This window comes from Diplotaxodon limnothrissa, linkage group LG20, assembly GCF_057381915.1.
Source record: "Diplotaxodon limnothrissa isolate DT_005_m linkage group LG20, D_limnothrissa_male_GT1.1, whole genome shotgun sequence".
Taxonomy (NCBI): domain Eukaryota; kingdom Metazoa; phylum Chordata; class Actinopteri; order Cichliformes; family Cichlidae; genus Diplotaxodon; species Diplotaxodon limnothrissa.
Genome location: NC_140615.1, coordinates 15,368,314 through 15,395,040, shown reverse-complemented (window position 1 = coordinate 15,395,040; position 26,727 = coordinate 15,368,314). Strand labels below are relative to the sequence as shown.

At 43.2% G+C, this 26,727-nt stretch overlaps 1 protein-coding gene across 4 annotated transcripts in view; it reads left to right on the top strand.

Moving 5' to 3' along the window:
- LOC146610713 (solute carrier family 41 member 3-like) overlaps positions 1-26,727 on the top strand; it is a 44,150-nt gene that overhangs the window by 3,242 nt on the left and 14,181 nt on the right. For 3 of the 4 annotated variants that reach the window (XM_085344137.1, XM_085344135.1, XM_085344136.1), the window contains exons 3-7: positions 18,016-18,123; positions 22,183-22,254; positions 22,571-22,715; positions 23,974-24,120; positions 25,915-26,059. In XM_085344137.1, coding sequence (XP_085200263.1) covers positions 18,016-18,123; positions 22,183-22,254; positions 22,571-22,715; positions 23,974-24,120; positions 25,915-26,059 — 617 coding nt within the window. Of the gene's footprint in view, positions 1-11,048; positions 11,244-18,015; positions 18,124-22,182; positions 22,255-22,570; positions 22,716-23,973; positions 24,121-25,914; positions 26,060-26,727 lie in introns of those variants that run through there. The other variant, XM_085344139.1, reaches the window with a different exon arrangement.

The following is a 26,727-nucleotide window of genomic DNA, read 5'->3' as shown; positions in this document are numbered from 1 at the left end:
ATTTTAATGTTAGACCACGATAACTCGAGTAAATACAAAATGCAGTTTTTTTTAATGCTGATTTCACTGATTAAGGGAGAAAAGTTACCCAAAACTACCTGGTCCTGTTAAAATGGCCCCTTTTGTTAAATCATAAATTAACTGTGATTAACCACACTTTTTGGAAAGCTGAGTTCAGTTTCACTAAGCACACTTGGGCTTGATTACTGGACGTTAGTGGTGCAACGGATCACGGTTGATCCGTAATCCGAACCGATCCCACTCCACGGTTCAGCACGCACGTGATCCGAAGATTCGAAAAAGAAGAAAAAAAAAAAGCGATAGTTATGGTCAGCGCTAGCGGTCCAAGTGGCGGAGCAGAGGAGTTTGCGGTACTTAAGCAGCCCTTTGCTGTCCAATCTGACCGGGCTAAAGCTATTACAAAAGCTATTGGGGTGTTTAGCTGCAGACAGGAGGCCGTATTCCATTGTGCTAAACAAGGGGTTTAAACTATGATGAACGTGCTTGAGCCACGCTATGATATCCCGTTGCGCGTCCACTTTAGTGGAGTAATCGTTCCAAGCATGTATGAGCAGGAGAAGATTAAAGTTATGGCTGAACTGTCCCAGGCATCTTCTGTTGCCCTAACTACTACAAATGGGTGTAGCGACGGAAAGCTACGTGACCGTGACTGCTCATCATATCACAGCGGAGTGCGATATAAGGAGCAGTATGTATTATTGTAGGGTCTACCTTACAATATAAAGCACCTTGAGGCAACTGTTTTTGTGATTTGGCGCTTTATAAATAAAATTGAATTGAGTGGTAGATACAAAGACTGTACTGCCCTATATTGAACCATAAATTTTTTTGAATAATTGCGTGGAATGAGTCTTGAGTTGAATGTTTTTAACAGGCAAAAAATACTTCAATAAGTGAATAAGTAAATGTTAAATTTTTGTCTTTTTCTTTTTTTGCTGATCTGAAAATTGATCCGATCCGTGACTTAAAACCGTGATCCGATCCGAACCTTGAGATTTTTGATCCGTTGCACCACTACTGGACGTCCTGTTGAATGAAAAAATTACTTAAATAGAAACCGTCTGACAAAGTGAAGCAGGTTAAAAGACCTTAAAAAGGAACACATCATAGCACATTTCTAAGGTTTTGGGACTCCAGTGAACCACGGCGAGAGCCATTATACATAAATGGTGAAAACATGGAACAGTGGTGAAGCTTCCCTGGAGTGACTGGCTGACCAAAATGAGATAAGAGCACATCGCCGACTCATCCTGGGTGTTACAAAAGGATCCAGAAGAACATTAAAGAACTGCAGGCTTCACAGATCTAAGTTAACAGAGTATTAAACTTTTAAGTGTGACAAAATAGGAAATCGTGAAGGGGGAAAACATCAAAATTTGTCTCCCTTCATTTTACATATAAAGTACTTCATAAGTAAGTGTTTATTGTACAGGGAAGTTATTTTCACATTGTCTGACATGTAATGTACAACAGAATATTAAGGCGTCTCTTAGCAGACAGTAAATCTATGCACACAGTGGCAGGCTGTTTTCCGGTAAGGAAAGATCTCTGACAGATTTAAGAGCTAGGAGACCAGAGGCACAGCAAAACACGTCAGTAATGACCCAGATGGTTACTCTCTCACGTTAAACGTGTTAACGTAAGGAGAGAGAGCGTCACAATAACTGGACAGTACACAGAGACTTTATGGTATTGAATAAATAACAACATGAGCGACATAGTGACTCATCTGCACCGGTTAGAACAGGTTGTTCGTCTAAGTGTGTATTTTTGTTTGTTTTTGTTACAGGTGGTGGGACTGTGTGTATGCTTCTGTGTACTTGTTACCTTGAAATAGTCTTCTGGCTCAGAGCAATAAAGCCATCTTCTTCTGACTTAAGTATCTCTGATCATGTTAACATGGTGTACACTGGGCCAGTAATGTCAGAAGTTATAAACTGACTGGATGGGCAAAATAGCCTTTTGAGTGAGTTGAATGCACCCCAGGGCATAGCTGCTGCTGTCCCTGGTGAATATGTTGATACTATTACATCTTCAGTAGCATGTAACAGTGTAGATCAATAGTTAAGAGATAGCAGCCGGTGTGTGGGCTAATATTATTACATGTTGTATGTGCATCAAACATAATGTCCTACCCAAATGTATGAGATCCACGTTGCACAATGTGATTTGCAGTGAACTTAGAAGACTACTATAACTTAATAGTACCCCTCTTTATAGTTACAGTGTATAAAATCTTTCTGCGCTAGATATCAGTGTATTGCAGTTCTGTTTTCTTACCTCTCCCAATTCAAGTGCATAATCCTTGCTACATTGGCTCCTGTAGGACAAACATGTTTTAGTTAGCTAAGAGAGATCAAAACATTCCACTATGTTCAAAAACCTAACATCATGTTTTAGGGTACATTATATCATAACTGCCACGACTACACAACAGCTTATGCCTATAATCGAGATTTTTCCTTTCTGTGGAAGGCAATCAGACCTCTGTTTATCTCAGCTGTCAATGCTGGGTGAGAAGCATCCATGTGTAGCTGTAAAACTGTAAAAGGAGTTCAATACAGGCGAGTCAGTCAGTAAAGCTCACCTCTGACTGATGACAGCCATACTAAGGTGAGCTGTTGAAGATATCCTGATAGATAGTTTTAGTTTGTGCTAGTGAATCTAACGTGGATTTAACATTGTTAGACTCGTACAGTTAGGGAATAAACGTTCGTAGAATGTGAGAATGTAATCAAAATGTTTATCAGAGGAAAAGTGTGATTTTTATGACACTTGAATCTAACATTAGCTGGCATAATGTTACCTTAAAATCAGCTGTTGTTGTTCACCCGGCTCGTTGTCAACTCTCCAGAGACAGGAAAGTCGCATGTCTGATCTACTGGCAATATGTCACTGCAACAGTATTGGGAATAAATAAGCATGTTTATGCAAGTTTTCATGTCTTAGAGTGTGAGTTCTGTTTAGGAGATTAATCTTGAGGTGAGGAGGAAGAGGATGAAGATTTATTTAGTTGCAAGTGGTGTTATCTCTTTGATGAAGGGGGTCCATTCTCAGATGATAAAACAAGTTCTCTTCTAGTCCCCATTTGGCATACTACATACATGGCCTGTCTCTACCATTTATGTAAAACACCATTAGTGTCACGGTCCTGGGTCGGGTCGACCCAGTATTTTGAGTTTCTTATGTTTTGGTTTATTTTGCATTATGGATTAGTTATTCTCTGGTGATACTGTTTTGATTACAATTATATTCTGATTCTTTAGTTATCTGATGATGATGTTGATGATGATTATTTCTGGTTTAGGTTTTGTTATCTTGCCCTTATGTTTGGTTTAGGTTGCCTGTGCTTAGTCTTCTCTGCCCGTATGTCCCTCTGTTTGTCCATGACGTCATTATGCCTGTTTACGAGTCTGTCTCTGTCTGGCGTGTGCTTCCTGTTTTATTTTGTAGGTCTGTGCCCTTTGTCAGTGCGTTCAGCTTTGTGCTCTCCCTGTCTCGTCAGTGTAATCAACGTCAGCCGTGTCTCCCAGCTGTTTCCTCTTTGCTCCGTTCACCTCTTGTATTTAGTGTCTGTGTCTTCCCCTACTCGGTGTCGCATCGTTAACGTCTGTTTACCCTCACTTCCTCCGTGTGCTCCGTTTGCCAGCCAGCCTTCCTGCCTACTCATTCCGTTCTTCCAGTTTAGTTAGTGTTTATCTGTTCTGCTTCTTACCAGCAATAAAGCTGTGTGTTTTGAATTACTTCCGCCTCAGTGAGTCCTGCATTTTGGGTCCTCTCTTCCTGCCTGCCCACACTCAGACATGACAGAACGATGCGACCACAACCAGGACCCAGCGGACTCGTCCCGGGAGTATGACCTCTCCCGCATCCAAGGTTTGATGAAGCGGATTTCCCACACCAAAGACACTAAGACTATAGTGGTTGGGATTAACGCCATCAAAGCCGTCCTGGAGGGAAATCCTCACCTGCGCCAGCTGAGAGGATTTATGGGCTATATGGACCAGCTGCACGAAGCCCAGGAGGTGCTACAAGCTCGGGAACTCGCGGCTTTTGCCCGCTCCCAGTTTGCTAACCCGAAGCCACCGCAGCAGCAGCCGCGGAGCACGGAGCTTCGCGCTACGCAGCAGCGACGGTCACGGGGGAGAGGCGTCTCCACTCCTCTGCCGCGGGATTCCTCCGCGTGCTGTTCCGAGCCAAATTCACCGGCCTCCTTCTTGGCAGCGATGTGGTCAGAGGATGAGGAGCAAGTTGTCATCCCTCCGCCATCACAAGTTTCCTCCGCCACTTCCGTTCCCTCGTCTGGGAGGAAACGCCGCTCACGCCGCCGGCACCCCTTACCTCAACTGGATTCGGGAACTTCTGAGCAGCCGGCTGGGGTGAGTGACAAGAACACTTTTTCTGTCTCGTCTGCGGGGGGCTGTTCCCTCTCAGGGGATTTAAAGGACTTTGTTCATTCTCCTTTGGAGCTTAGAACCATACACGGCAAACCGAAGGTTAACCCAGAGACTAAAAATTCCAGAGAAGCGCTTGTTGCTGCTAAACTAGCGTCTCCTGACCCTATTGGGCTAGTGCAGCCTGCTCTTCCCCCCACTGGCAGCTCAGCCGAGCCGTCTTTGTCTCCTATTTCTACTAAGAGCCCAGACGAGCTCAGCCTGCCTGCTAAAGACTGTTTTTTACCTGCCCACTCAGAGCAGGGGAACCCAAGGAAAACTGTTTTCTCTGAGCCCATCCAGCGGGTTAAACTGTGCTCTGGAGGCTCAGGAGAACATAGGCCACCACCCTCTTTACGTTTGCTATAAACACCTCTTCAGCCAGAAGCTCAGTTAGCTGCCCGGCAGTCCCCGGTTCAGTCTCCTCCTGTTCTCCAGTCAGTTCAGTCGAGTTCAGTGCACTCTCTTGTATTGCCAGCACCTCAGCCACTAGCACTGCCTGCACCTCAGCCACCATCTCCACCCACTCGTTTTCAGGAGGAGGATAGCCCCACACAGACTTTTGTTGCTCCACAAGACCTGGCTACCTTTGTGACTTTTGCTCTCTCCAGGGCCTCCCCAGAGGTTAGATGTCAGCATTCAGTTAACTCTGGCCCCCTGGATGTAAAGAAGCCAGCGCTACCTGTTTTTTCCCTGCCAGAGGTCCCCGTGCCTGCTGGTTCTGTTGCGTTCCTGCCAGAGGCCCGTGTGCCTGCTGGTTCTGTTGCGTTCCTGCCAGAGGCCCGTGTGCCTGCTGGTCCTGTTGCGTTCCTGCCAGAGGCCCGTGTGCCTGCTGGTTCTGTTGCGTTCCTGCCAGAGGTCTCCGCACCTGCTGGTTCTGTTGCGTTCCTGCCAGAAGTCTCCGCACCTGCTGGTTCTGTTCTGTGTGTGCCAGGGGCTCCAGTGCCCACTGGTTCTGAGACTGTTTTTGCTGGGGGGCCCGAGGAGCCCGTCCAGCCATCTGCCTCGTCAGCTGGGGGGCCCGAGGAGCCCATCCAGCCACCAGCTGCTCCACCAGCAGCCTCATCCACGCTTGCAGCAGCAGTTTCATCCATGCCGCCACCTGCTGCAGCGCCTCCGTCTGCATCCTCCACGCCGTTGCCTGGTCCGGATTCAGCATCCTCAGCGTCGCCTGGTCCAGCGCATGCTTCGGCTTCATCCGCTTCACCTGGTCCAGCCACTGCTTCATCCTCACCTGGTCCAGCCACTGCTTCATCCTCGCCTGGTCCAGCCTCCGTGTCTTCATCCTCGCCTGGTCCAGCCTCCGTGTCTTCATCCTCGCCTGGTCCAGCCTCCGCATCACCTGCAGTGGCCTCCTCTTCAGCTTCCTCATCAGCTGCTTTGCCTGGTCCAGCTTCAGCATCCTCATCAGCTGCTTTGCCTGGTCCAGCTTCAGCATCCTCATCAGCTGCTTTGCCTGGTCCAGCCTCCGCTTCTGCTTCAGCATCGCCCGGTCCGGCATCCTCATCTGCATCGCCCGGTCCGGCGTCTGCTTCAGCATCCGCATCGCCCGGTCCGGCGTCTGCTTCAGCATCCTCCTCGCCCGGTCCGGCTTCATCCGCTTCTCCTGGTCCAGCCACGGCTTCATCCTCGCCTGGTCCGGCTCCAGCCTCCTCAGCAGCTGCTGCCTCGCCTGGCCCGGCTTCAGCCTCCTCACCTGCTTCAGCGTCACCTGGTCCGGCCTCCGCTTCGCCTGGGGCTGCAGGGGCCACGAAGCCTTCAGGTCCCCTACTACCGCCTCCACATCGTCGGTCATCTGCCAGGCCGCTTGTTGGGCATCTCCGCCACCGTGGGCGCCCTCCTGAACACCCTCCTGGACGCCGCCACTGCCTTCCGCGTGGCCGGCCCCCGGATCTGCTCTGTCGCCGCCACTTCCTTCCGCGTGGCCGGCCCCCGGAACTGTTTGCCCGTCGCCGCAGTTGCCGTCCACACGGTCGGCCCCCAGACCTGAACTGTTTTGGCCTCCTGCGCTGTTGGCCTCCGGGTCAGCCCCCTGAACTTGACCTTCTGGGTCTTTCTGGGCTCTGTCCCTCCTTCCTGGTCCCCCGCCGCCCGCCCTGGTTGGGTTGTTTTCTGTTTTTGGCCGTTTTTTGTGCTTCTGTTGGGCGGTCTGGGGCCCGCCCTTGAGGGGGGGGTACTGTCACGGTCCTGGGTCGGGTCGACCCAGTATTTTGAGTTTCTTATGTTTTGGTTTATTTTGCATTATGGATTAGTTATTCTCTGGTGATACTGTTTTGATTACAATTATATTCTGATTCTTTAGTTATCTGATGATGATGTTGATGATGATTATTTCTGGTTTAGGTTTTGTTATCTTGCCCTTATGTTTGGTTTAGGTTGCCTGTGCTTAGTCTTCTCTGCCCGTTTGTCCATGACGTCATTATGCCTGTTTACGAGTCTGTCTCTGTCTGGCGTGTGCTTCCTGTTTTATTTTGTAGGTCTGTGCCCTTTGTCAGTGCGTTCAGCTTTGTGCTCTCCCTGTCTCGTCAGTGTAATCAACGTCAGCCGTGTCTCCCAGCTGTTTCCTCTTTGCTCCGTTCACCTCTTGTATTTAGTGTCTGTGTCTTCCCCTACTCGGTGTCGCATCGTTAACGTCTGTTTACCCTCACTTCCTCCGTGTGCTCCGTTTGCCAGCCAGCCTTCCTGCCTACTCATTCCGTTCTTCCAGTTTAGTTAGTGTTTTTCTGTTCTGCTTCTTACCAGCAATAAAGCTGTGTGTTTTGAATTACTTCCGCCTCAGTGAGTCCTGCATTTTGGGTCCTCTCTTCCTGCCTGCCCACACTCAGACATGACAATTAGTTGGAAGAAAATGATGACTTCCAGAAACTGCAAACTCACTCCTATATATTATTAATAGATTCATTACATGTTTATGAGAATGCAGTTTATTTGAAAATGTAGTTACACACTGCTGTACATGTACATAGACTATAGGATACTTTTTTTTTTCTATTAAATGACCTCAAAAATTTGTGACTATACCTTTAACCTTCCCATCAGTTCTTAATTAAATGTCAGTAATATCCTTGGTCAAAATACCTCAAGAATATAACTGACTGATGGCTCTGTTTTCTACACAATGGTATAGAATCATACTGTAGGATACAGTATAGGAATATAAGGTGGGAATAGTGAGATAGTAAATTTAATAATGAGTTTGAGCTAGTCGTGTCTGTCCTGTGCCAGGTGTCCCTGGCTTATAGTCTGCAGCCATCTGAGCTGAGGGAAATCAGACACACTGCTGTCTGCTCTATGATGAGCTGGTCTCTCTCTTCCCCTCTGTCCTCCACTGATAAGCATACGTCTGTCCTCATATGGCTACTTCCCTTTACTCCATCTGTAGCTCATCAGTATTTCTTCCCACTCTGCAGTCTACAGTATCAGTTTCCCTCCTGCATCAGATGGAAGATTAGTCATGAGCTTGGCTGGGAGCTGTGTCTCAAAGCACAGCGGACGCACAAGGACGTGGAGAGTAGCCGATCTAAAATGTCGATAAAGACAGCAACACTACACTATCAGCAAAAACGATTGTTACTGTGGCCTGTGATGGTAGCTATTGTCTAAACAATCACATCCTGTTGGCCTGTCTTTCAATTACATCCAACATGCAATTTGTTGGGGTCTTGTTCACAACTGACGGGAGAGGGGAATGGGTGACTGACAGATGGATTGGTGCTGCGCCTGCAGTGATGTCTGTCGCTGTAAAGAGAGAACGAGGCGTAAAAGCGAAGCTCCCGATTGTCTGGCTGATCTACGTCCCCACTCTCACCTATGAGGGGACAAGCAGTGGAAATGAGCGTTCTCCAAAGGGTGGCTGGCCTCTCTCTTAGAGATGGGGTGAGGAGTTCGGCCGTCCGAGAGGAGCTCAGAGTAGAGCCGCTGCTCCTCCACATCGAAAGGAGCCAGTTGAAGTGGTTCGGGCTTCTACAAGGATGCGTCCTATATGCCTCCTCGGTAAGGTGTTCTGGCCTGGTCCCACTGGGAGGAGGCCCTAGGGCCAAGACACATTGAAAAGATTATATCTCTTGGCTGGCGTAGGAATGCCTTGACGTTGCCCCAGATAACCTGGAGGAGGTGGTCAGGGAGAGGGAGGTCTACCGCCACGACCCGGCCCTGGATAAGCGGAAGAAGATGAATAGATGGATGGACAGACGAAGGCAGTGCCATTTGTGTCAGCTTCTCTTTGTTCTGTTGGTTGGCTTCCAAATTAGAGCTCTATAAAAGCTCGCTCCATAAAATGTGAAATTAGATCGTCCATACATTAGACTATTGCAAACATGCAATATTTGACTTCTTTAAATTACAGTTATGGTGGTTAAATGAGACTTAAATGTTAGTTGGACAGGCTCCCAGAAACTGTTATAGTTATAAATTCTTTGAATACTTGAAGCAAACAAATGGGCCAGTGATGCATCAATCGTGTTGATATCTAGCAGCATTTAGGCTAAGAGTTTACCATTAGCAGTCATTACAAGTCTTACCCAGTGTCCCCTGCTGTGTAAGTGCAAGTGTCTTTTATCTTCACTGAAACACTGAAACCCATCCCACTGCTGTTTTAGTTTTCACTGTAATTCAAAGGGCTGGACCGAAAATAAATGAAACGGCAGCCAATGTCTGAAGGAAAACTTTGAAAGACCTTCACAAAGCCTGGAGAACTATTGCTTAAGACGACCTTAAAAAATAAGTGTTTGGCTCCTTGGGAGCAAAATATAAAGAAATGGGGCTCAAGACTTTTGCAAAGTAATGTACATCCTGTAAGAAGAATTATAAGCTTTTTACATTTTTGCTGCTAATCAGTTGCCTTGCTTGTCAAATCAACCTCAGCAGTTTCCAGAAGAAACACATCAGTGTTATTACACAATGTCGAAGTGATCTGAGACTATAGCGACTGCAATTTATTTAATTCTATTTAGCCAATCCAAAACCTTATTTCTTGTATTCAAATGATGTAATCTTATTTTTAATGTGGCACTTTATAGATTTTACATGTAAAGTTTTTTTTACATGTCATTAATTAATATATTGTGTATGAAAACATTTTCTTTTCTTTTTTTGTGAACAGTATGCATTGAGAGGAATGATTTTTAGTTTAAGACCTGAAAGATGCCTGGAAATCAGTAGTTGTACAGTATGTTTGTTTGCTCTTAAATACGGTGTTCCAAAACGATTATAGCAGCTAGAACAGAGGTAAAAGTGGAAGGAAAAGATGGAGGGAAAGAATGAGTCACGATACAGAGATATGGAAACGACTGAAAGAGGGATGTGAAATGCAGCAAGACTGTTCGACGTAGAACGATGGATGCCATACGCGGGAGGGAGGGAGGATAAGAGGCAGACACGCAGCAAAAAATAGCTTAGAGGGAGAGTGCGTGGCAGAAAGCCGGTCGTTTCTCTCGTGAGTTTGCACAGGGCAGACAGCCCTGCCTCTTTCTGTGCTACGTCACAGCAGAGCTGAGTGAGCAGGACTACCCTGATGCTGAAAGGAGGAGAGGAACACTTTAGTCTGCTCAAGTGGTACTGTGTGCTGCATCTCATCTGTGGATCTCCTATTGACATCACAGAGCTCACCTCGCCAAATAAGAGATTAGGCTCGTATATCAAAGATATAAAGTCTTCCTCCTGCTTCTAAACTCTCAAGACCTTTTGGACTGTTCTTCATCTTTTTGCTCCTGTCACTCATTCAGCTGTCACTCCGAGCTCTGGGTTCACAAGATACAGTTGTGCCTTTTACACTGGAGGTCAAGTAGATTTAAAGCTGGATCTTATCAACTGAGGACTCCAACAAACAAGAAACTCAACCAGAGGATTTATTTGATTCTAGAGTTGTTCAGGACAACTGGAGGACCACTGAATAGCTCAGCATTAATTTACTGGCATAAACCAGTCTTATTTTTAATGTTAGTTTTTGCAGGTTGCCGGGTAAACTTAAGACTTTGACTGCAGATGTGGATCATCTGTGCTTGTGGAACATTTTGACTGATGAATCAGAAATCGTGTTAATGATTGTTTTCCCCAGAGGTGCCGGCAAATGGATACCTCATCACTGCTGACTCACCATTGGTCCAAAGATGCCATGCTCCAGCTCCCTCAAGTTGGAGTTAAAGCTTTTAAACGTGATTCTGCCTGGGAAAACATCATTGATTGGAAGGAATGAAAACATGACGAATGTCTCGCTTGCTTGAATAGATATCGGATCTCCAGTTTGGTTCAAAGGGATGCTGAATGTTTATCTTGTGTACTGCCAAGAATGATGCAAGAAGTAGCTGTCATCTTTGGGTCATCCCTTGAGAGCAGAACATATATATGCTCCCAAATGCTGCCTCTCATTTCTTCAGGAAGAGCCTTAGGAACTGCTTGAAACATTTCCCCTGTTTTAAACCAAGGACAAACTCATTGATTATTTTCATCTTTGGTATTTCACTTCCTTACTTTATTTTGACCCCTCAGACCTTTTTTATTTTTAATCAGAGTTTTTTTTTCCTTTGGAATGAAGTTACACTTACCATGGGATAACTAAACATCAAACTAAGTGCTTTGATTAATCTCCTGTACAACATGGTTGTGACTCGTCTGGAGTTGGAGCTACGCTACCAAGGCAAGAAGTTACGTGGCGTGACCTGGAAGCTGACTCGATCAGAACATGGTTTCCTACCAGAGAGCTCTTGGCTCATTGGGGCGCAGGTTATCGTACCATACCTCATATCAGGACTTGGAATGGTCTCCGCGGGTATCGTTATGGACCTTATACAAGTAATTATCCAAGAATAATGTGAATAGATGTGTAGAGTTGGGTACCATCGGAAGTATTTTGATTATCGTGTCATGATTGTTGCTCAAGGGCACCACCTTCACGTCATACTTCCCTCTTTCTATAAAGAGGTGATCTTTCGTAGGTTAACCTGAAAGTGGTGTTGTATTGGAGTAGGTGGAATAACTTTTGAATATCAAAGAGATCAAAGAATATTTGAGCAAGCTTCCTACTTCACTAATTTCGATTCCCAGTGCTGAAAAACAAGCAGTGAAATTTGAGACCCAGTCCTGTTAATGGATGTTTGGGAGAAATGGACTGACCTCACTTATAGATTCTGATTGTGGGATGTTGTGGAAAGGTGGGTGGGTATTTGCATACCGAGTACAGACACGTATTGACAGCTGTTGCTATGAAGAATAGATAAACGGTCTAGTCGGAGAAAAAGACCTTTTTGTTTTCCTGCCCCTCAGGTATTCACAAGCTTGAATTAGTTCAGACTAATGCTGGCCTTAGTTAAATATAAGATATTTGTCTCAGCTACCTTTTTTGTGACTTGACCTGCTTTCTGAACTCAGTCCGTGTTGTTGAGAGCCTTAAAAGAAAAACCCTGAACTGGTTAAACAAGAAATGCGTGTGTTGTGATTGCACATGTGTGCACAGCTCTGCCGGTTCACTGTTGACAGTGCTTTTTTCTGATTAACAGATGGAGTCTTGTGTTACATCCACCTTTCTGAGCTTTCTAAATCAGATTTAGAGAGAGACGAGAGCCTTGGGATTGCATTGAACAGTTAATTCAATAAGTGGTTTGGAGATGAGAGAGAGAAAAAGAAGGCCAGAGAGGGAGATGACTTTGTATATACACTGCATCTCCCTTGAAATTGTCACAAAGTTCTTTACTTAAAAAGGTAAAAACAAAAGTAAAGGGCTTATGTCATCCAGGTCATGGTAATTTAATGATGAGAGGTGAAACATCTTCAAGAAACTTAAAGAAGGCCAGTCACTTTTCTTTCCAAGCTCCTTAAAAGTAAAAAACCTTGTCACAGTTGAAGTGTTCCTCATCCATTGCTTTGAAGCTGATGGGTAGTAGTTCTGGTTACCTAGGTAACCCTCCAGTGTATTCACTGCCCTGTCATATGTCCATCCCTGGTATTCTGTACTGTTATGGGAATTCCCCTCAGTCATTCTATGTTCAGACTTGGAACGTACCAACTTTGCATCACCAGCATTTTGCAGCATAAATAAAGAATGGTTCAGGGTCACCTGATCCAGACACATAACTGGTATGGCAGTCCATTCTCCCTGCAGCACGGACTACACTGCCCATGAGGCTACATTCTTTAGGGCGATGCCTGTAACACTCTGCCTATTGCCTTCATATTAAATATTTTTTTAATAATATTTTTTTTAAATATTCCTTCACGTCATTATGCGGGCTGCAAGTAGGGGTGACATGGGCCATGAGATTGACACACAGGCATTAGAACCTCTTAATTGGTGTTTTGTTTGGGTTTCCACCGGCGTGGAATTACCAAAAATAGAAAGAGCATAGTCTAACATATGAAACAGGAAAAGACCGCCGTGTAATCCATTCATTTCAACAAATAATAATAATAATAATAATAATACTAATACATTTTATTTGAGGGCGCCTTTCAAAAACCCAAGGTCACCTTACAAAAGAACAACATTAATAAAAGAAGCAATAGTCATAAAATAAGTTAAAATTGCAAAGCAGAACTTGACAACAGGTAAAATCAGCACCAAAGCGAATAAGCCAGTTTGAACAGATGTGTTTTGAGCTGTGACTTAAATGCGGGAAGAGAGTCCATATTTCTTATGGCTGGAGGAAGAGAGTTCCAGAGCCGAGGAGCAGAGCGACTGAAGGCTCTGTTCCCCATAGTGGTAAGACGTGCGGACAGAACAGTAAGATGAATAGCAGATGAGGATCGGAGAGGGCGGGAAACACTGGTGATATGGAGCAGGTCACACAAATAGGAAGGAGCAGATTTATGGATATACTTGTACGTGAGAAGTACGATTTTAAAGTTTATCCTGGCTTCTATGGGCAACCAGTGAAGCTGCTGAAGAACTGGGGTAATATGAGCTCTTGACGGAGTTCGAGTTATGACACGAGCTGCAGAATTTTGAAGAAGTTGGAGTTTGTGAAGGGACCTTTTAGGGAGACCAAATAAGAGGGAATTGCAGTAATCAATGCGGGACGTAATAAGACTATGGACAAGGATGGCAGCAGCATGGGAAGGCAAGGCAAGGCAAGGCAAGGCAAATTTATTTGTATAGCACAATTCAACAACAAGGTGATTCAAAGTGCTTTACAGAGACATTAGAAACAAAAACAAATAAAAAGCATGATTTAAAATTGATTAAAACAAGCAAACAAACAAACTAACTAAACACACACATTTCACACCTGTTCGCGCGATCTGAACCCTTATCGTAAGGGGAGCTACCAGTCCTTCTGTGGACGAGCTACTTTCTATTTTAAATTCCCTGAATTTAAAATACTCTCTAGACCCAGTCTAGACCCAGTTGGGGAGCTACCCAGAGCTCTAATCCCACACCTGTTCGCGCGATCTGAGCCCTTATTGTAAGGGGAGCTACCAGTCCTTCTGTGGACGAGCTACTTTCTATTTTAAATTCCCTGAATTTAAGGGAAGTAAGGAAGGGGCGGAGTTGGTTAATATTACGTAAGTGGAAGTATGCAGACCGGGTTATGTAATTAATGTGGGACTGGAATGAGAGAGTATTATCAAGTATGACACCCAAACTCTTAACCTGAGGGAAGGGAAGGGTGGGGGAACGTTCAATGTTAATGGGAAAACTTGGGATTTGGTTAAGATAGAGGCTGTGCCAATGAGTAAAACTTCAGTTTTATTACTTAGTTTAAGAAAATTGGAGGAGAACCAGGATCTAATCTCGATAAGACAGTTTGAGAGGGAGGGAGGTGGGAGGGATGAATTGGGGTTAGAAGAAATGTAGAGCTGGGTGTCATCGGCATAACAGTGAAAATGTATATTATATTTTCGGAATATATGACCAAGATGGAGCATGTAAATAATGAATAAAAGGGGCCCTAATACTGAACCCTGGGGCACACCAGCAGAAACAGGTTGGAGACTTGAAGAATGGGATTTAAATTGGATAAACTGAGTGCGGTCTGAGAGATAGGAGGTGAACTAGGCAAGGGGGGTATGACTAATGCCAATGGATGCTAACCGGTTCAGGAGAATATTGTGAGAAATGGTATCAAACACCGCACTAAGATCAAGAAGGATGAGGATGGATAGGAGACCAGAATCAGCCGCCATCAGAAGGTCATTAGTAATCCTTAACAAAGCTGTTTCTGTGAAATGATTGGGGCGTAAACCAGATTGAAATTGTTCATAGAGATTATGGTTATTGAGGTGTAAGTGAAGCTGAAAGGCAACAACTTTTTCAAGAATTTTTGAAATAAAGGGGAGATTTGATATAGGGCGAAGATTATCAAAGTTATTGGGGTCTGCACCAGGCTTTTTGAGAGTTGGAATAACAGAAGCCTTTTTCAGTGATTCAGGAACGATTCCAGTGTTCAGGGAGGAATGGATAATACTGGTTATGAGAGGAGCTAACGAGGGAAGACAGGCTTTAACTAACAGAGTGGGAAGAGGGTCAAGGTGACTGGTGGATGATTTAGATTTTATAATAAGATTAGATACATCAGATTACAAAGTAACTGTAATCTGAATACCACCTTTTTAAACAGTAACTGTAATGTAATACAGTTACTCATATTTTGTATTTTAAATACGTAACGCCGGTACATGTATTCCATTACTCCCCAACACTGCAGATAGTTCATAATAATACCCCCAGAAATACATGTGCAACAGAATCGGTCACAAAAAAACCCACACCTGAGCTTCCTCCTTTTTGTCACTGCGGGCTCTTTAAAAATACAGACTGTACTTTTTAAAATGTCACTATTGTTTTTAAAACCCAGTTTGTCATTAATGGTCACAGTGGTGAGGGGACCAGAAAAACTATAGAGTACAACATTAATAACAAAACATGAGCAACCAGACTTTTAATGTAATGAAGCAAACTTAACACATTACAAATCCCCAGCAAATATTTGGCTTGAGACCTGGCTTGTAATTGGCTAAAAGAAGTGTATTTGTTACACAGAGATACTGTTAGTAAAGGAAAAACCTGTTATTATAGACCGAGCATAAAATACTGAATTCTTCTTGAGTGTAAAATTTTCTGAAAATATCATTTTTGTGTGTCTGAAGTACCTGAATCAGTCAGCGACAGCACCAACATTAGAAAGTCCCTGGAAGTCTACAGTAGCACTGAGCTGGCTTATGTTGGCTTTTGTCCCATCACACTCGCACTCACAGTCAAGCAGCAGTATTATAGCAGAAGTGGGACATGTCCCAAGATAGCCTCTGTGCATGACAGACGTCAGCCAGATTTAGCAATCCAGAACCTGAGAGGAATTGGTATGAATAGAGATGCACTCACACCAGCACACACACTCCTCTACCATTGACAAGACTGACATTCAGTTCTCTTATTCCCTTGTTTGGATCCATTCACCTTCATCACCTGTTCACTATTGTTTAAATAGGTCAGGAGGCAGAAATGATCCAATTGGTTGCAAACACTAGAGAGTGCAGAATATTTAAAAGAGCAATAGTTAGCACGTTCATAATGGTTAAAAAACATTTTAAAATGTGTTCGGGTCGTTCTTGTATGTGACAAACCACTGGCTCTGGTTAACTAAGCTAGCTAACTGGCACACAGTAATCAGTAACTGATGGGTTAATTAATATTTGTGTTCCAGGTGTTGGAAACAGGAGAGATAATGAATTACTGCTCATCAATATGTAGCTCCATTTGTAGGGTTCAGAACATCATGGAAATGATTCATAACCTTTAAGAATGGAAAGGGCATGGTATTTAGATTGACCTGTACCGAAATGACAAAGTGTGAAGAAGGCATGTCATAAACATACTTCATCACTTATGAAACAAGTCAGAGGCAGTGATGGACATGCATAACTTCCAGTGGAACTGGGTTTCTGACATTTGATATGACAGCCAGAGAATTCAGAGGAATATAAAAAAAAAAAAAGCTCTGCTAGAACAGGGTCAGTCAAATAAAGGTTAAATTCATTCTTATATTAAGTCTTGTCACTGCGCTTTCTTTGTAAATACTGACAACACATATCAAAATCCTGCAATAATAAACCTAATAGGCACTAGGTTATTACTCACAAATCCCGAAACCCCAACATTCAGACGACCCCTTTGATCAAGTACTTGGCAACAGCAGGAAAGAAAAACTCCCTTTTAACAGAAAGAAAACTCTGGCAGAACCAGGCTCAGGGAGGGGCAGACCTCTGCTGGTACCTGTTGGGAGTGAGGAGAAAGAGAAGAGGATAAAGGAAAGAATAGAAAGATATAAGCTATATAAGCATTTTCTAAAAGGAAGGTTTGAAGCCTAATCTTAAAAGTAGAGTAGGTGTCTGTCTCCTGAATCCAAACGAGGAGCTAGTTCCACAGAATCGAGGCCTGAAAGCTGAAATCTCTGCTCTCAGACTGCAGGTTTACTTTTGGTTCTCAGAGTTTCTAAAAGTAGAATTGGAGGAAAAGTGCTGTATTAGAATATTGTGGTACTATAAGTTATTTAAGATGTGATGGGGACCGATTGGTTTGGATGTTGTGTCTGAGAAGAAAGAATTAAAATAAACTTCTGGATATTTTTTGTGCTTATTGTGCTCTGTCCTTTGAACCCAGTCCTCTGTAAAAGCCTCGTACCACAGAGAGACAACCATTCAAGCTTAATCATACTCCTTGCTGCCAATTTAGAATCTGTTGGCTCCATGTAACTCTGAATTCAAGTTGACTTTAGGCTCTGCAAGGTTTATTATAGGAATGCGATCCCCACTATATATATATGAGCTAAAGATTTATAGTTTCATGGTTCCCACACTGTGGCTCCGAGTACATCTGAAGTTTAAAAGCAAGAAAGAGAAATTCTATAACTTCTCTGTTTTCTTCAACATGCCATCCAGGATCAGCTGAGTCAGCTAGTTAAGAAGCTCATGTAGGTGGTTGTACACCTGCATAGGTTATTTCTCCCCTCTGACGGGAGCTATATTTGTTGCAGAAATTAATCTTTTGAAGTTCACACAAGGATGTATTTGCTATAAAACAATAGAGTCTTCACTGAGCACAAGCTGTTTTTTTTAAACATGCTAGCAATAAATAATATATTATATCTAGCTCCTGTTATATTTTATAATTGACTACGTCACCTATTTAACAAAACGTCTTATCAAACTTTTACTGACCTACTTTGTCAGTCCCCTCCACTCTTCCTTCCTTCCCTCCCTACGTGGCTGTCACATCTTCACATCATTCTGCTCTTTGTAGCTGTGTTCTTGTATAATCGCATTTATTTAAAGATCTAAACCATCATGAGGCGGACTCTGTGAACTGCACGTGTTCTAAACCCAGTGAAGCTGCACGGTATGGCGTGGCGGCGAATGCTCAAAGGAGTGGAAACAGAAAGTAGGCTACTGGGTTAGTCTAGAATATCTGATTGTCTTTCGTAATTCCATAAAGAAGTTTAATCAGGTGCAGTTGTTTTTATAATGGGAATATGTCAGGCATAATTAGTAGGAATGTTTGCTTTGGTTTTGTATTTTTTTGCACTGCTCTGTAATTGTTTATTCAGTATCTCATTACACAATGTGTGTGTTCCAGCACTGGGAGGTGTTTAAGGTGATCACAGAAGTTTTCATCCTGGTTCCAGCTCTGGTTGGACTCAAAGGAAACCTGGAGATGACCTTGGCTGCTCGCCTCTCTACCGCTGTAAGAAAGTCTAAGGGTTATGTTATAAATTATCTTATGTTATCTGTGGTATGAGCATAAATCGAATTGAACATTTAACCTCATAATCCCCTCATCCTCTAGCTCAGAGTAGCTCCTCAGAAATACAATGCCTCTATAACATCTACAGTGGCTTGCAAAAGTATTCGGCCCCCTTGAACTTTCCCACATTTTGTCACATTACAGCCACAAACATGAATCAATTTTATTGGAATTCCACGTGAAAGGCCAACACAAAGTGGTGCACACGTGAGAAGTGGAATGAAAATCATACATGATTCCAAACATTTTTTACAAATAAATAACTGCAAAGCGGGGTGTGCGTAATTATTCAGCCCCCTGAGTCAATACTTTGTAGAACCACCTTTTGCTGAAATTACAGCTGCCAGTCTTTTAGGGTCTGTCTCTACCAGCTTTGCACATCTAGAGACTGAAATCCTTGCCCATTCTTCTTTGCAAAACAGCTCCAGCTCAGTCAGATTAGATGGACAGCGTTTGTGAACAGCAGTTTTCAGATCTTGCCACAGATTCTCGATTGGATTTAGATCTGACTGGGCCGTTCTAACACATGGATATGTTTTGTTTTAAACCATTCCATTGTTGCCCTGGCTTTATGTTTAGGGTCGTTGTCCTGCTGGAAGGTGAACCTCCGCCCCAGTCTCAAGTCTTTTGCAGACTCCAAGAGGTTTTCTTCCAGGATTGCCCTGTATTTGGCTCCATCCATCTTCCCATCAACTCTGACCAGCTTCCCTGTCCCTGCTGAAGAGAAGCACCCCCAGAGCATGATGCACCATATTTGACAGTGGGGATGGTGTGTTCAGAGTGATGTGCAGTGTTAGTTTTCTGCCACACAGCGTTTTGCATTTTGGCCAAAAAGTTCCATTTTGGTCTCATCTGACCAGAGCACCTTCTTCCACATGTTTGCTGTGTCCCCCACATGGCTTGTGGCAAACTGCAAACGGGACTTTTTATGGTTTGCTGTTAACAATGGCTTTCTTCTTGCCACTTCCATAAAGGCCAACTTTGTGCAGTGCACGACTAATAGTTGTCCTATGGACAGATTCCCCCACCTGAGCTGTAGATCTCTGCAGCTCGTCCAGAGTCACCATGGGCCTCTTGGCTGCATGTCTGATCAGCGCTCTCCTTGTTCGGCCTGTGAGTTTAGGTGGACGGCCTTGTCTTGGTAGGTTCACAGTTGTGCCATACTCCTTCCATTTCTGAATGATGGCTTGAACAGTGCTCCGTGGGATGTTCAAGGCTTGGGAAATCTTGTAGCCTAAGCCTGCTTTAAATTTCTCAATAACTTTATCCCTGACCTGTCTGGTGTCGAGAATCTGTGGCAAGATCTGACAACTGCTGTTCACAAACGCTGTCCATCTAATCTGACTGAGCTGGAGCTGTTTTGCAAAGAAGAATGGGCAAGGATTTCAGTCTCTAGATGTGCAAAGCTGGTAGAGACAGACCCTAAAAGACTGGCAGCTGTAATTTCAGCAAAAGGTGGTTCTACAAAGTATTGACTCAGGGGGCTGAATAATTACGCACACCCCGCTTTGCAGTTATTTATTTGTAAAAAATGTTTGGAATCATGTATGATTTTCATTCCACTTCTCACGTGTGCACCACTTTGTGTTGCCTTTCACGTGGAATTCCAATAAAATTGATTCATGTTTGTGGCTGTAATGTGACAAAATGTGGAAAAGTTCAAGGGGGCCGAATACTTTTGCAAGCCACTGTATATGATTCACCTCAGTATCATAATAAACGAGCATTTCTGAGATTTAGGTAGTGGTGTAAGCTTCAGAAGATGAGCAGAACATTTATTATCAAAATATGTTGTGAATGGTGCCTTTGGAACCATGTAGCTTCTCCCCTAAACTTCTGTGAGACTTCTGTGCCAACAAATGGTACTAATAAAGTGAAGCATAGAAATGTTAGTGCAGTGTGAATGCTGACAGTTGAGTGATTTGAGGTGAATTTTTATGATTGCTGAATCTTTGGTGAAAAAACTGTTGAATGAGCGGAAATACACATAATCATTCACCCGAAAGCCAAAGTGCAGAACTGCTGAAAGCTGTTCACACAGAAGAAGTTTCAAGGTTGGAAAGTAGCTGAATAGCTTTTAAATGTACATTAGAAAAAGAGGTTGAAAAAATCTGAATGGATATTGAAAGCTCATATTCTTTAAATCCCTTGAAAAAAAAAGACTCATTTTAAATGTCTCAACTGAAGAACCGCAAATGAAAAACTAGAATATTTGAAGAATATCTGCTGTGTGTGTGTGTGTGCGTGTGGTAATGGTGTTGAATTGTGTTTAAAGAAAGATTCGGATCTCAGTACTGTGAATGCTTAATCAGCAGTCACACTAATGAGCTAGCCACAGGAGGAAGTAGATGCCAAATCCAAACAAAGAATCCTTATAACTTATAGATGTTTCCACCCAAAGTCCAGCGCCCTAAGGCTTTACGAACAACGATGAGAGAGAGAGTCAGAGCCATAATCCAGAACATGTTAGATGAGCTGCTACAAGAAAGCTTCAAGCAGCTAAAGACAGAAGTTGGTGAGGTAAAGGAGGAGGAACCATCATGAATGACCCTGCCTAGGATGCACCATGGCTAACATTAAAAAGTCCTATCAATGGCTAGAAAAGGCTATCTTAAAGGACAGCACAGAACAAGTCCTAAGGACCAGATCCATTGAGGCAGGAGTCACACACACAGCTGGACCCAAGTTCCAGATTGTGCAATGTGGACCCAGAGACATCCAACACACAATAGAAGGTTGTAGCCAATTGTAGTGTAGTGATTGGGACAGTGTACAGAAATAATTGTACCATAAATGAAATAAAAGTCCCCAACTCCTGATGGGAGACACCACCAAAGGTGGTTGAGAACAATATGAGTAAGGTCATGTTGGACTTTTGAGTTCTGGATGGACCAGCAGCTCCTGGCGAACGAGATGGATATAGTGATGCTTGACAAGCAGCAGAAGACGGCAGTTGTGATAAATGTGGCAATCCCAGCACACAGCAACAATAGAGGAGTAGAGGGGCTGAAGGAGTTACTGGGGCAGACGTAGAGGGTAAAGTCGAAAGTGGTCCCAGTGGTAATAGGAGCATTAGGAGCTGTAACCCCCCAAACTGGAAGAGTGCTTCCATCAGATTCTTTGCACAGCTCAGAGGTTTCTGTCTAGAATAGTGCAGTCCTAGGAACAACGAGACACTGCACAGGACCCTCAAACTCCCAGGCCTCTGGTGGAGAGGCTTTAGAACTGGGGTGTCCAACTCCAGGCCTCAACAGCCGGTGTCCTGCAGGTTTTAGATGTGTCTTTGACCCAACACAGCTGATTTAAATGGCTAAATTACCTCCTCAACATGTCTTGAAGTTCACGAGAGGCCTGGTAATGAGGCCTGGCAGGGTTTAATAAGAATATTTTCTTCTTCCTGCTCCTTTTCACACATGGTTGTAGTGCTTTGTTGATAGAAAGTGTGGTTGGTTTGTTTGATCTGTTTTACCAAGTGTGAAATAAATAAATAAATGAAATGAAATAAAATGAAAACCTGCAGGACAGCGGCCCTTGAGGCCTGGAGTTGGACACCCTTGCTTTAGAAACACACACTTACCAATAGGGCTACGATGGATACATTGGATGATGATATTAAAACATCTACCTTTTCATATTATACTCTATCATTTATGTCATGCTGTTGCAAAACACACTGTTTACTGCAAGATATTTTTCATTGCCTATGAAATTATGCCGCAAATTGGTCTCTGCCAGTCACCAAAAACTACAAGCCTCTTCTGCCATCAACGCAAGTATCATGTGTATGGAGAGAGTTTATGAATAAGAAGCAAAAAGTTGTCAGGTGCTAACAATAAACCACAAACCCAAACGTTAGAACAGGCTGCCATATATATATATATATATATATATATATATATATATATATATATCTTAACAAAAAACTTTCTTCTTTCAGACCTGTGTTATTTGAGTGAGAGCCTTTGCCTCAACATATGAATCATGACTCCATGTTTGCAGGCTAACACAGGCCAAATGGATGACCCTGATAAACAATGGACCATGGTGTGCAGCAATCTGGCACTTATTCAGGTAAGGTATGCCGGGGAGAAATTTACACCCAAAATATGAAAAGAGTAAATAATGGGCTGGACTGTCACTGTTCAGAAGTTCAGGACTCCTGTCTTCAGTTTGCTCTCTGCATTGTGTTTAAGTACAAACTCACTCCACTTCAGTTTTTTAGGCTAAACGATTCCTGAAGCCATTTTTCGGAGAAAAATGTGCCAAAAAATATTCACTCATAAAAATTGCTGCTTCCAACATCTGTCCGTCAGTGTTCTGAATGTTAAATTCACTATCCTACTGTAGCCGGGGCCTGACGCTGCTGTGCTCTGTCCTGTTTCGGCAGGTCCAGGCCACAGTGGTAGGATTCCTCGCCGCAGTGGCAGCAATTTGTTTAGGGGCGATTTCCAGAGGAGGCATTGAACTGGAACAAGCAGCTGTCCTGTGCGCCAGCAGTATCACCACCGCCTTTGTAGCTGCTCTGTCTTTAGGTAAGTAAGCTGCGGGGATGTTCTTTATTTGGAAATTCGAATAACAGTCAGTTATTCTAGCATATAGTCACCCAAGCATACAGTTTCGTTTAGGGGTCAGGGGTCAAATCGGAAGCTGTAACTAGAAGAACCAGATGAAGCATTCACTCCAGAGTACCAGCTGTACTCACATTCTTCATGATGTTATGATAGTCAAACTAGACACATAAAAAAGGCACCATCAGTACCTCCTGACAGAGGAACTTTCTGATTGGATGTAAGATACATAGTTCTAAATAGCTCTATATAGCTTTATTATCACTTTGACCTTCAGATCAATCTGTTGAACTTGAGGTCAGAGGTCAAATGTGTCATGATATTTTAATCTTTATACAGGACTTTCTATATGTGGGCAATACACACCACACGTGTAATAATCATAGTTTCTATGCTATAAGGCTTTTTGCCAATTTTCAACCAATAAATAAAGTTGACTTTGAAGACCTCGGTGGATTTAATAGGTTGTTAACATGACCCCACTCCACACTCCCACAAGGTTTTCTCAGAATTCACAAAAAACTTTTCAAGCTGTCATGTTGACAGACAGAACGACACACACCCATGCAGATGCTACCGTTTTTAAGGTCTTAATTTAAGCTGCTAGGTGTGAATGTGATTCGTTGTAACTATAACAAACAATACGTAACAGTTTGACAGTTATACAAGCTAATGTTATTATTCTGACAGTGTTTTAGGGTGGCTTCTCATTATTGTGAAACAAATTTCAATCAAACAGCTTTCATCTGTGCGCCTGTCCTTATATTACCCGTCTCAGCATGCACTCCCCGAATAATCCATAGTTCATGCTCACCTTAAGTGTTCTGGTGTTAAGCAGGACTGATGCGTGAAGGAACAAAACTGTCCTTGTTTCATTTTCTGCTCTGCAGGGGAAACCTCGTCACTGTCTCTCTCTACACTGTCATTTCAGTTTCTCTGTAATTCGTTTTTTTACTCATACCCTTTTGTTTTTCTTTTCTCTTTCCAGGCCAGCTATCACTCTGTGAGACAGGTTGGCGTGTTGACAGTTGTCTTTGTTGATATAGAAAAACGAACAAATTCCAGCTAAAAGCTTCCGTCAGCATTCTGTTGTCTCACAAACATGATGAAAGAAGCTGAATTGGCTCTTTCTTTCTACAGTTGTGTTTTCCCCGTATGTTGATTGAAAGTGTAAGCGTCTCACGTCTTTTGTGTTTCTGTCCCTTCACACTCTGTTGTGCAGGCCTGGTGATGATTGGAGTGATCATCGGCTCGAGGAAAGTGGGAATCAACCCTGACAATGTGGCCACTCCCATTGCTGCGAGTCTGGGGGATTTGATCACCCTGTCCCTGCTGGCTGGGGTCAGCAGCGCACTCTATGAGTATAAAGGTGAGGAAAAAGCCGAGATGTCAGTAGCAACTATATGATCTCAAGCTCACTGGGTTTCACTAAAGTTCCTGGCTTTTTTTTACTTTTAACTGTGCGTATTTTTCCTTATATTCACAAACCTATGGCTGGATTAAAAATTTCATTTTTCACACAGCTTAGAATTGACCTTTGGAGTATGTCCAGATCAGCATCCAGAATTTACAAAAAAATTAAATAATAATAATAAAATTAGTTTCTAATATTACAGATCACTAGCACTGCTATTGTTAATGTCTGTGTGTGTTTGTTTGGATGTGATGTCCTAGGTGTCGCCCTCTGGTGATCTGTGAAGTATTTGGTTTGTGGCTGTTCGCCTCCTTAGCTCTACCCACTTGTTCTCCTTCATGACCCAGCCTTTGTGCTTGATCTGTTTTGGTTGCATGTTTTCTTTTTTTTCTTTTTTTGTTAATAAATGACATCTCTCAGAAAGTAAATGGGTGTTGTGTTACAAGCCACGGCCTTAACACAGTTTATTGTTTGAGATAACGGTTGTGGCCCCGGAGCTGCGTAGCACGGTGCTTCAAACGAGGCAACACAGGCTTTTTAAATTCATCCCATTGGTGCTGCTACTAAAAATCTTAGATGAGGTGAAATCTTGGACAAGGTCAGAGGTCAGTTTTTCTGATAGTCTTGTGAGTGTAATAACTGAAGAAGGAAATCGCCTAGGTTTTCAAATTTATACCATAGATGCCCTCGGCTGGGAGGCTGAGGGGTAGCACTGGTGGCTGCCAGTGACAAGTGAAAAACAAGTGATACAGGGTATTTTGGTGCCCTTGAAATTTGGAAGGAAAGATTTAACTGACTTTTTTCTGCCAGAAGATGGCAGCAAAAGGCAGATTTTTCCACACACACTGTGAGAATGCACTGTGTATACACAACACACACTGTAGTGTGTGTGCACTGTGTATCAAAATGACACCCTGAGACATTTTGATACACAAAAAAAGGGTGATTATAGATGTGTTCCTCTGCATCTAGTTATTTGGCATATGTGATGTAAATGTACATATGTGTGAAAACCCCGGAGCAACCCTCCCAAGGGTTTAATAAAGTTTTATTTAATCTATTCTAATCTAATAACTTCAATCTCAGCCAAACCGATTTACTCAGGAACAAATAAAAACACTGAAATAAGTCAAACAATAACATTTTTAGGTTATCTAAGTGAGTTATATATCATGTTTAACCTGAGTAGCGAAAGACCGCGGGGGTTTGAAAACGATGTGCTGGGAGTTCGCTGTTCTCGTCGGTTCAGATATTTAAAGTTTACACAGCTACATTCTCGCCTGAAAATATGCTAAAAGTTTATATTGTGACCCAGAAAGTTTTAAATATTACTCTTATTACTCTAAGTAGCTGCCGCCATTGTTGGAAACTGGAATTGGCTGGGCCGCGCTATGAATTCTGGGATATGGTTTTTCAATTCTGTTGTCCGGGTGGAAAATCAGGAGAAATTCGAGAGAGTGGTGGCTCAAGGAGATTTTCAGGAGGAGCATTGAAATTCGGGATTCTCCCGGAAAAATTGAGAGGGTTGTCATGTATGTGTACAGGGGGGATAAAATGCCAGTATCATTTACATCACAGACTTACTGTATATGTAGTATAAAACTGTAAAGCCTTTAATGTTGTGTTGAATAACATTTTTCATACCCATGCAGACATGCCCATAACTGACTGGATTTGTCTCCTTTTTTTCTTTCTTTCTTTGGAGACCTTCAGTATAATGTCTTTGTCTCTCTGTCTCTCTTTTTTTAGACATATGGTACCTGTCACCTATGGTGTGTCTGGTCTTTCTCTGTCTCATCCCGGTCTGGGTGTTGGTGGCCCGACAAAGCCCTCAGATCAGAGAGGTTCTCCGTTCAGGATGGCAGCCCGTAATAGTGGCCATGTCCATTAGCAGGTAGACACTCAAACACTTAATCTAGAATAATAATAAACAGCACTTTATATGTGAATAGATTTGTTTTTTGTGTGTTTATGGCTCTTGCACATATACAGGCCTATTAAAAAGTATTTTTTATGACGTATGAAGTCTACTCTTACTTCTCCTATAAGAATTAACAGGCTGCTGCTTAGCCCTATAAAGTGTGAGCAACTTTATAGAGATCTGGATCATTCATGTGTCAAAGTGGAAAGACATTAACAATCATCTGAGAGGAGCTATTGTTGCTGCCCATCAATCTGGGAAATACTATAAGGTCATTTCCACAGCAATTTGATGTCCATCACTTAACTGCCAATCTTCCCAGAAGTGGAGTGAAGAAGCTGCAAGACCTCAACAAGCAACACATCTTGTCCTGATCTAAAGAAACAGCTGAGCAACAAAATCAATGACATATATCCAGTGGCAGTCTGGAAAGGGTTACAAAGCCATTTCTAAGACTTTGGGACTGAATGAAGGTGACTGTGAGAGCCATTGTCCACAAATGGAGGACACTTGGACCAGTGGTGAACTTTCACAGGAGTGGCTGACCTACCAAAGCTAGTGCAATAGACCAACGTCTCATCACGGAGATCACAAAATAACCCGGAACAATATCTAAAGAACCGCTGGTCTTAGTTTAGGTC